This window comes from Gopherus evgoodei, chromosome 19 (genome assembly GCF_007399415.2).
Source record: "Gopherus evgoodei ecotype Sinaloan lineage chromosome 19, rGopEvg1_v1.p, whole genome shotgun sequence".
NCBI lineage: Eukaryota > Metazoa > Chordata > Testudines > Testudinidae > Gopherus > Gopherus evgoodei.
Window position 1 is genome coordinate 1,134,682 of NC_044340.1, and position 10,359 is coordinate 1,145,040.

At 63.2% G+C, this 10,359-nt stretch overlaps 1 protein-coding gene across 1 annotated transcript; it reads right to left on the bottom strand.

The window, feature by feature from the left end:
* Window positions 1-6,565: 6,565 nt before the first annotated feature.
* Window positions 6,566-9,713, bottom strand: NKX6-3 (NK6 homeobox 3). Its single transcript, XM_030538131.1, has 3 exons — window positions 9,331-9,713; window positions 7,386-7,555; window positions 6,566-7,120 (listed from the first exon to the last, which is right to left on the bottom strand). Exons 1-3 carry the CDS (start codon window positions 9,698-9,700, stop codon window positions 6,899-6,901), a joined length of 762 nt encoding a protein of 253 aa, XP_030393991.1. The 5' UTR covers window positions 9,701-9,713; the 3' UTR covers window positions 6,566-6,898.
* Between the last annotated feature and the right edge of the window lie 646 nt (window positions 9,714-10,359).

Here is a 10,359-nt window from a genome sequence, read left to right on the forward strand (position 1 = left end):
TATGCTGTCCGGGCCCTGCAGGGGGGGCCTTTCCCCCCCACACCAGAACCCTGCCCCAAGGGCTTGGGAAGGAGAGAGGCCTAGCTGCTGCAGGGAGGGGAGCAGCCTCGGGGGGCACACAGCCTGCCCATGGCAGCACCCCCCAGCCTGGCCCAGTCCCCTGCAGCTCCAGCCCTGGTGCCCACCCCCGAGACCTGCCCCCCCTTGCTGGGCCTTTCCCAGGTCTCTCCACAGCAGATTCCCCAGGACTGCAGAGCATGGGCCTCCTGCAGCTCTCAGGCATTGCTCGTGTGTGGGCCTGGCCTGCGGGGCTGCGGAGAGCAATGGCTGGATCCTTCCCTCCATGCAGTGAGGCTGGGCTCGGAATGCGAGGACAGCCAAAGCTTTCCAGCACCCCCCTTAGCCAGCACAGTTACCTGGGCACTGTGGCTCTGATGCCAGGCCCCAGCTGGGGCTTAGAAGTGCCTGCTCTCGGGGCAATGGGGGGGGGGGATCTTTATGGCCAATGGCCTTGTCCCCAGGAGTGCCTAATCACAAGGCTCCATTCTTTCTCCTCACCATTACAGGGCCCTGGGCCTGCTCCCCCAGGGTAAGGAGAGCAGACAGGCTGCGGTGGTAATGTCTGGGGAGTCCCTGCTCCTGGCCTCAGCTCTTAGGTGCTGCAAGTGTCTCCATGCTGCAGAGCCACGCACCATGTCTTCCCCGCCAGCCAGGATGGCGGCTCCTGCCTGCTGCCTGGGCAGGCTCTGGCAGGCAAGGTGCGTGCTGGCCAGGTTACCATCCATCTTGGCGTGCTCCCCCCTTCCCGTGGCCCCAGTCAATATGTCTCTCTCCGATGGGAAAGTTAATAAATTTAGCTCTAGATTAAAAGTATCGATCATTTCATTTGTAAACGATAAATCAACAGGGGGCGCTCTGGGCAGCCCACAAGGCAGCTGCTGCTGGCTCTGGCTGGTGCAGCAGTGGGGAGATGGGGACGGGGGGCACTTGGCCCCTCATCTGCATTCTGCCCTGCTACCGGCATTGATTTCCTATTAGTCTCCCTGCACCACCCTGTAACACATCATTCCGGGAGCTGCTATTAATGGCCTTTTGATAAATAATCACTTGTAAGTCAATAAATTTTTATTAAACAGTGTGGCGCTTTGATTTATGAAAATCCGACAGGGTTTGTCTGGGAGAAAAGGGATGTGGAATTGAAGTGGAGACACCATCCATCTGCCTGCCAGGCCAGCCTGCCTGCCCGCGCTCACCACCCGCAAACAATCGCCTTTTAACACAACCAGCCCAGCCGGCCAGGGAGCTGGGGGCCAGGGAAACTTTGTCTGAGTCAGGCTTCTCTGCTCGGAGCAGCTGCCAGCCTGCCTTTCTGTGAACGCCTAACTTGGGCAGCGTCCGTGTCCCACGGCCCTGCAGGCCTGAGCACAGACCACTCCTGCGGCCTTGGCTCAGGAGGTAAAGGAGGAATCAGCAAACTCAGGGACTGACAGCCTGCTGTGAGCTCCCCCCAGCACAGTGTCCCACTCAGATGCTGTGAGCTTCTCTCCAGCAGTGCCCTGCACTGCTTTGCTGGGCCTCCAGTGCTGTGAGCGTCTACATAGCAGTGTCCTGACTGTGCCTAGCCAGCCCCCAGTGCTGAGAGTGGCAATAGGCTGTCCATGCCAGTCTGGGCTAGGGTACACCCCCCCCAAAACCCATCAAAGCAGTCTGAGCTCCCTGCAGGTGACCAGTGGATGGCGCAGGAAGCGGGGACCGAGGGAATGGAAGGGGTGACTATTTTTTTCAGGGTAGTAGTGTGTCCCCACATGGGGGGGCCTGCCTAGCCATGAACACTGTCTGAGCCCCATGGCTGGGGGAGGAGCTTCCACCCTGTTGCCCAGGTGTAACCCAGGGCAGGCAGAGCAGCACCATTATGTAGTGTCCAGTCAATGGCTGCACGTCTAGATCTGTTGGGGGGGGGGTGCTTCTGGCCCCATTGTGTTGCCTGGCTTGGAGACATGAGCATGGCTAGGCCAGAGGATGATTTGGGCGGGGGGAGGGGGAGGCGAAGGGAGTAAGCTAGCCCTGCTTGGCAGAACAGTGGTCCGTGGGGCAGAGCCGGCCTCTCTGGAAGAGCTGAGGCAGAGGAGCCCAGCCGGGGCAGGCTGGCTACAGCTGCTATTTGTCACTCTCCCTGGCTGGAGGAGGCCCTTTGCCACCTGCTTTATTTGTCTCCCAGTGCTGACGTGGCAGCAGACAGGTGTTAAACTACTTAATCACTTTAAAATTGTTTTAATTTTCTGTTTTGTATTGATCTCCCCAGCACCAATTAATCAGCTCACTGGACCAGGCAGTTAGTACATTAAAAATTGTCAGCCACACTGGGCAGCTTAGAAAATGTCAAAAAAATATCCCACCAGCTTCCTCGCAGAGCAGAGCCGAGCCCAGGCTCCCGGCCAAGCGGCTGCCTCTGGGGCTCAGGGCTGCCAAGACCCCCAAGAACCCACTGACCAGAGGAGTTTGCAGGGAGAGCCCCATATTCCTAGGGCCTGGCTTCTCCAACCACCAGCTTACCTGAGTTTCTGGACAGGACCTGGGCACGATGCTCTTGGCATGCTGGTGTAAGCCCCCCCCCCCAGCTTTCTTTGGGGCTGCTTCTGTCGCTGGTGTTCGTTCAGCCTCGCCTGCACCCCGGGAGGAGTGGGACACAAGGCAGGCAGGGTTGCTGCCCCTGGCACCTCTTCCTTACGTGGGAGAGGGCCAGGGAGTGCTGGCCCAGACACTTAGGGGACCCCACTGAGAGGGTGGGGTCTGTACTCACAGTGGGGCCAGCCAAGGGGACTGTGCTGTGAGTCCCTCTCTGCCAGGCGCCTGGCTTTGGACTCAGCCCCTCACGAGAGGCTGAGGGAGCCAGGGCAGTTCAAGGAGGAGTGGCGCCAAGGGAGAGGCTGGCAGCAGGGAGGTACGTGAATGCAGGCGCCACAGGGCCCGAGTGGAGATCGAGGGCGAAGGGGAGGGATGCCAGGGCCAGAGCCGGCAGGAGCCTGGTGCTGGGGGAAGAGGCATTGGCTCCCGGGGAGGGGGCTCAGGACAGTTACGTTGCTCTGTCCCAACAGATGGTCACAACTCACCTGGCCAGGCTCATGCATGCTCCAGATGGGGCTGTGCGGCCTGTTAGGCTCAGCACAGGGCTGGCCATCGGCACCTGTGCGCCTGGAGCCAGCAGCGGAGCCTGGCGGGGCCGGAGTCCTCCCTAGCCTGGGAGCGGCGCTGGCACCAGGGCTGGGCAGCCAGCGGCAGCGCCCTGGGGACGGGGGCTTTGCACACGTGCAGCCCGGCCAGGCTCATGGGGCCCTGTTAGTCTCCATGCCACAGGCCTCAACCTGTCACCTGGGCCACCTCCCCCAGTGGAGTTCCCTGGGGCGGCCCCCAACCCTGACGGGATCCCGCCCTGCTCCCCCGGAGCTCCACAACAGAGATTTTGCTGTAGCCCGTCATTCACCTAGGATGTGCTGCCAGGAGCCAGGCTGTGCTGGGAGTGGCGGGTCATTGTAGGGCCTGGGGCTGTGTTGGTATTACTGTAGAGTCAGGTTGGGTGTTCACGGGCTGGGCTGCGCAGTGGAGCTGGGGGCCGTGGGGTGGCTGGGCTGTGTGTGGGGGGAAGGGGGGGGTCCATGCTGTGGCATTGGGTTTGGGACTGGGATGGGGGGGGCGTGGTATGGGGGAAGCCTTGCAGTGGCACTGGGGAGGCTTTGCAGTGGCATTGGGGGGGTCTGGGCAGGGGTCTGTGGCATGGGGGGGCTGGGCAATCGCACTGCGGAGAAGGCATACCGTGGCGGGGGGGCTGGGCAGGGGGGGCCGTGCCATGGCAGTGGGGTGGCCGGGCTGTGCAGGGGTGTCCATGCTGTGACGTTGGGTTTAGGGGCTGGGCAGGGGGGCGTGATATGGGAGGGGCTCGGCAGTGGCACTGGGGGGGGTGTCTTGCAGTGGCATTGGGGTGACTGGGCAGGGGACTGTGGCATTAGGGGGTCTGGGCAGGGGGCCGTGGCATGGGGGGGCTAGGCAGTGGCACTGGGGGGGTGTACCGTGGTGAGGGGACTGGGCAGGGGGCCGTACCATGGCGCCAGCAGACAGGCTGTGCTGCAATCCTGAGGCTGCATTGCATTGGCGGTGAGTGCAGGGCTGTGAGGACTGGCGGGGACTGCTGGGGGTGCGTTGGGGTCCAGCCCCGAGTGGGTCATGACAGCTGGGCTGTGCTGCCTGGCTAAAAGGTGCCCCTTCGCTACTAATCGCTATATGATGGGCCCACAACACCTTATCTCCAATCGATTTCCTCCCCGGGACGCTGCAGCGTGTTTGCTCCCAGCTGGCCGCTGTCATTGGCTCGTACCGTTGGAAAGTGGGCGAGCTTATCGGGGCTGGTTATTTGCCAGTGCACAGTGACGCACACATGGCTCACAACTGGGGGTGCCCAGGCCCATTGCATGTGCCTGGCCAGGGCCCCCTGTCCCCCTGCCTTGGCATGGCCAACACCATGAGGCCCAAACCGTGTACCAAGGTGACCCACCAACTACAGTCTGTCTTTTTTGCAATTCACCCAGGGGCCAAATTGTTTGTGGGGAGACACCTAAAGTCAGGCCAACCTCCTCCTCCACCATTGCCTCGCCCTCCTGGCACCTGCCGCAGCACCTTCTGCCCTGGCATCGCCACCTTAATCCCTCCCGGGGGGTGGAACAGTAGCCTGCCCCGCCCTCACCCTGCAGCGGGAGCTCCTGTCCTAGGGCTGTGGCCAGCTCCCCACCAGCACTATTGTACATGACGGAGGGGCGGCCAGGCCAAATCTGAGTGGCATTGTAACCCCCTGCACCAGTTTGCAATGCCTGGAACTGAGAGGAAAGCCCAACCCCACGGGAAAAGAGCTGCAGTGTGGCTGGCTTGTATGACAACAGCCTCCCCCTCTGACCCACTCCAAAGTACTCACCCCCCCCCACGGGCTACCGCACCCAGGCCCGTGGCTGCAGAGTCAGATTCTGGCCAGCCTGTGGTTGGTGCACTAGGAGCAGGAGACCCGTCTTTACATGGGAATGTTACCTGCTTGCACAAGTGTGCACACATCCCCTGGTGCAGGGGCTGTGTCAGTACTTCAACTGGACACAGTGTGCAGCTCACCTCCACCCGCCAGTGCACCTCACAGCAAGCCTGACTCCAGCTCTGAGTGCAGGCCTGGCCAGGCCAGCCCAGCCCCCTGGGGGCAGCCCGTACGCACCCTGCAGGCAGCGCTGTGCCCAAGAGGGGCTGGACAAGCCAACTAAGGGCCTAGCATGGATGACCGCACACGTGCCCTCACACGCTGCTCTGCACACACCCGCTTGTGACCTGTGCACAGGGCGGATGGAGGCCGTGCGCAGGCTGGAGTGGCAGTAAACACTCCTTTGCTATTGACACAGCATCAATCGTGTGGCCGCGACAGGTGAATGGGCTTTCACTCACCGCCCCAAGATAAATGGTATTTATTTGCTGCTAATATGTTCCAACAAGAGGCCTAACGAGTGACTTTTGAACTGGTGCCTCATGCAGTAGCTCAGGGTACGCTGAGCACCCAAGAGCTACCTGCTGCAAAGAAACCTGGAGCTCCCCTCCCGGTGCTGTGGGGTGCTGACCCTGCTCCCCACAGCATCCCAGCTCGGAGAGGCTGGTGTACAACAGTGTCTCTGCAGCTGTTGGCCTAACCTCTCACCTGGGACTGGTCATGCTGCACCTGGTCTGTCTGGGCAGCACCCTAGCACCCCTTGGCCATCGCCCCTTACTGCTGGGCTGGGTCTCCATGGCTCAGGGGTGCAGCACCCACAGCATTAGTGCCTGTGCATGAACAGTGCCACAGCAACCGCCACTGGCCCGGCCTCGGCTTCAAACCCCGCCTGCCGCAGTACCCACCCTGCATGGAGCTGCGCAGGGCGGGTGCGACTGAGCCAGGGAGCCGCGTGGGTTTGGTGCTTCTGGGCCAGTGACCGGCACTGACGCAGGCGTGAGCAAGGTGACGGCACACAGGGCCTGCTGAGTCCATGGGGCAGAGAGCAGGGCTGGGCTAATGAGGAAAGATGGGGCAACGCCCCAGGTCAAACTTCAAATTAATTAATTAATTAATAATGTACCCACAAGAATCTAGTGCTGGTGGCTCCTGGACTGCGCCCTTCCTCGCAGCAGTGCTGTCAGGACTGCGTGCCAGCATCACCATGGCAGTGCCAGCATCTTTTTGGCTGCTCCCCAGTGAGTGTCCGCAGCGCCTCCCCCCAGTTGTGTTCTGAGCCGAGGCCCAGGCCAGCTATCTCTCGGTGCAGCCCCCGCAGGGACCCTTTGCTCAGTGCAGGGTAAAATGGATTACAGTTTAACCCTCCCCCCACCCCACCATCACCAGGCAGCCTAGCCGTCAACACTCTGCTACCGCCCCAGCCAGCTGCAGCCACGGACACGCCGCAGTCAAATAACTGCCCAGATGCACGGGGGGCTGAGACCTTTATTTCATCACTGCTCATGGCCCAGCAAGGTCTGTAACACCAACAGCCCAGGACATGCTGGAGCCCGGCTCCCTTCTGCCCAGGTTGGAGGCAGCCCCCTCCCAGCATGAGGCAGTGACAGAGGCAGAGCCCCCCTTTCCCATTCGCAGCCTGGCTCTATGGCCCAAGGCTGCGCCGGCAGCTCCTGTGAGGTCAGGGCTGCTCCTGTCCCCTCACAACTCAGCCGGGGAGGAGGCAGGTTCCAGGACCCTGTACCTCAAGGCTCGACCCCTCCCGCTCAGAGCAGCCCCTGCCAGCTCGGGCGCTGCTCTGTGTGTCTCTGGCTCTGAGCAGCCAGCGTGCAGGCTGGTGCACAGGCATCTTGGGCATGGGGCCAGTGCCAGGCACTGCAGGGGGCTGGGGGCTCAGCCGCTGTGGGTTCCCAGGCTGAGCACCGAGAAGGCAGCCCGGTGCTTCCTCAGCAGCAGACGGATCTTCTCGTCGTCCGAGTCGGGGTCTAGGGGCTTGTTGTATTCGTCGTCCTCAGTCTCAGAGGCGGCCCGTTCACCCGCCGCCCGCTGTGAGGAGGACGAGGGCTCTAGCGCGCTCTTCTTCCGCCACTTGGTCCGTCGGTTCTGGAACCACACCTGGCCCGGGATGGGGAGTGCGTTAGGGCTGCACTGAGCTGATGGGCCCCCATCCCAGCTCCCTGCTGCTGGGGACTGACCAGCCCCGCTGCCCTGGCCAGGCCCCTCAGTGCCCAGTGAACCAGCGCCCCACACAGGCCAGTTTGCTTAAGGATCCAGCCTGGCCCTGAGGGGGCTCGGGTCAGTTTCCACTGGCCCCTTTAACAAGACAGCCCTGGGCAGCCCGGCCCCTGAGTCCCAGCACTGGCCCCGGGCCCTCACTCACCTTCACCTGCGACTCGGTCATGCCAAGGGAATAGGCCAGACGTGCCCGCTCAGGCCCTGCCAGGTACTTGGTCTGCTCGAAGGTTTTCTCCAGCGCAAAGATCTGGTGGCCGGTGAAAGTGGGGCGCGTGTGCTTCTTCTTGTGGATGCTGTCGGCCAGGTGAGCCGGGGCTGGCGGAGGGAGGGGACCGGTCAGTGCAGGGGGCTGGTGCACCTACTGCCCCAGAGGGTGTAGCTGGGCAGGACGTGAGGAGCCCTAACGGAGCCCAGGGGAGTTGTGCCTCCAGCCCCCTCCTGAGGCTAATGCTAGCCCCCCCCAGAGTGGGTTGTGGACCACAGACCCCCCTTTCCCTGGGGTGACGGTACCCCCCCCCAAGCAGGACATGCCTCATGCCCCCTGGGTAACAGTAACCTCCCAGAGGGGAATGTGCCCTGCAGCCGTCCCCAGGGAGCTGGTAACCCCCCCCAAAGCGACAGTAACACCCTCCCAGAGCAGGACGCACACACCCCCAGGGTGACAGTAACCCCCCTCAGCGGGCTGCTCCCTGTCCCCCGAGCCCCCAGGGTGACAGTAACACCCTGTACTGGGTGCGCCATTCTGTTCCCTGAGTGGGGTCTGGCACCTGCTGGGCCTGTTTCGGATGCTGTCATCACTGCCACATGGGATGGGCACCCCCATGCCTCCATCAGGGAAACGGGGGCCCAGCCCCACCCCCACAAGTGACACATAATGCCCTTGAGAGGCCCAGCAGCCCTCGTGCCACAGGGCACCCTGGTGCCCGGCAGCGAGTGGGGCGCACATGCTGCCTCGCCCAGCCGGCCAGGGGCATGCGGCCAGTGGGTCATGCACCTGTAGGCGCCCATCCTGGCTGCTCCCAAGTCAGGGCCAGCTGCTCTGGCTGGCTTAAAGCAGCCACTCGTGGCCCAAGGGCTTGTGCTAGCACGAGCAGTGGGGAAGTGCCCCAGGGCAGCCCGTCCTTCAGGGCCTCGGCTCCCCCCATGCTGGCCGCCGTGGGGTTCTGGGACAGGAGCTTGTGGCTGCAAGGCCCATGTTGGGTGCTGAGCCCTAAGGGGGGGTGGGGATCAATCAACCCCCTCCCCCCAGCACTCACCCAACTCATCCCTTGCGGGGGCAGGGGGTTGTAGGCTCTGCCCCAGTCCTGCTGTCCCACCCTCTCCCCTGAGCCAGGTAGTCCCTGAGCCAGCTCCTCTCCCTGCCCGTGGGCTGAATGCAGCACGTCCTGGAGCTTGCGCTGGTGGCAAAGAGAGCAGCATTCCCGCCCGTGCAGGCACCTAGCGGGGGCAGGGGAAGGGGGGCTCTGCCCCTAGTTCAGGGTTCTGAGGCTCAGCCCCTCTCCTTGCGAGAGCTCAGCTCTGTTCGTGCAGGAGGAAGGACACTGATTTCTGCCCTGCCCTAGTCCGGCACTAAACTCTCCCCAAATCCCCCCAGCTGGTGTGTAACAGTGACTTGGGTCCCAGCAGCGGTGGCCCACGCAAGCCGTTGTGCCGTCACCTACCATCCTTCCCGGGCACCTGCCATGGTGCTCAGCACGGGCATTCACCAGCCTCTGAGCACAGCTCCGGGGCCCTCGCAGCCCTGCCTCGGAGTGGGTCCTGGCTGGGCACAGTGGAGGGGGCAGGGCTGGGCCCTGGGGAGCTGTCTCTGACTGCCCCAGCAGCATGGTCCCGTGGGGGATGGCCCTGCCACAAGTGCCTGGCACCTGCCCCAGGATGGCAGCAGCAGTGGCTTTGCTGCCCAGGCAGGGAGCAGAGTCCGGGCTGTGGGGAGAAGAAGGGCTGGGCTGGGGTAATTGGTAGGGGCATGGGTTGATGGGGACTGCTGAGCCAAACCTCTGCATCTGGCCTCATGCTGCCGAGCCCATGGGGCCCCATCAGCGTGTGGCTTCTGCTAGCCCCCCGCCTGTGGTGCTGCACCAGGTACTTACCGCTGCCGCACGGTCGGCCTCCTCGCCAGTCCTGGCCGGGGTCTGCCCAGGAATCCCTGCCCCGAGACGGGTAGTCGCTCCCTACCTTCGCAAAGGGCCCCACCTGGGGTCCGTAGTAGACGGGCTGGGAGCCCAGGCCATTGAAGCCGCCCGTGTGGGGGTAGGCTGAGAGCAGGCTGCTGTTTGGCCGGCTCAGGATATCAGTGATGCCGTGCGGCGTGCCGGCTGCCAGCTGGGCGCTGAGTCCTGGCGGGCTGAGCTTGTAGAAGGAGTTCTGCACCGCGTACTGGCACATGGGGGCCTTCGCCTCCGGGAAGGGGGCCAGCGAGGGGCTGTTGAGCAGGAATGTCCCCTGCAGGTTGGAGTCCATGGTGCTGCTTCGCCCTGGCAGAGGCCAGCGAATGCACCAAGCCAGCCCCTAGCGCCCCAGCTGCGTGCCACGTGCTAGCAAAGCCATCCCAGGCAGCCCGGCTCAGTGGGGGGCCGAGCCAGCTGGCCACAATCCTGCTGCTTCCTTACAGCCCAGCCTGGGCGTCAGCTGCTGGCACTGCCCAGGCAGCAGGCACCACGGCAGCCACGTGACCCAGGCGGGCTCCCGGGGGGCAGGCTGGTCTGGGAGCACCTTGCCAGGTGCTGTCCGGGGCTGAGGCCCAAGCCCATGTGATTCCGGGGCCGGTTGGCCAGGCTGACCCCAGGCGCCCCCAGAGCACCTGCACCCAGGTCCCTGCCACAGAAGTTTAACTTCAGGAGAAGCAACATTTCTCTGATAAAGGTGTGGGCCATTAGAATACTGGGCCCTGATTGGCTGAGCTGCTGGGCTAAGCTCCCATTGGCTGGGTGACAGGGCAGGCCCTGGATTGGCTTGTCCCAGACAAATTGCAATTTGAAAGATTAGCTGTAAAAAAATAATCAGCTGCTTGCTGCTGGGCTCAGAGCTTCTGGGTCTGCGCCTGTCTGCCCACAGCGAGGGACGAGGCCCAGAGCCCAGGGTGGGCAGGGCAGGGCTGGGCCATGCAAGAGTGTGCAGGG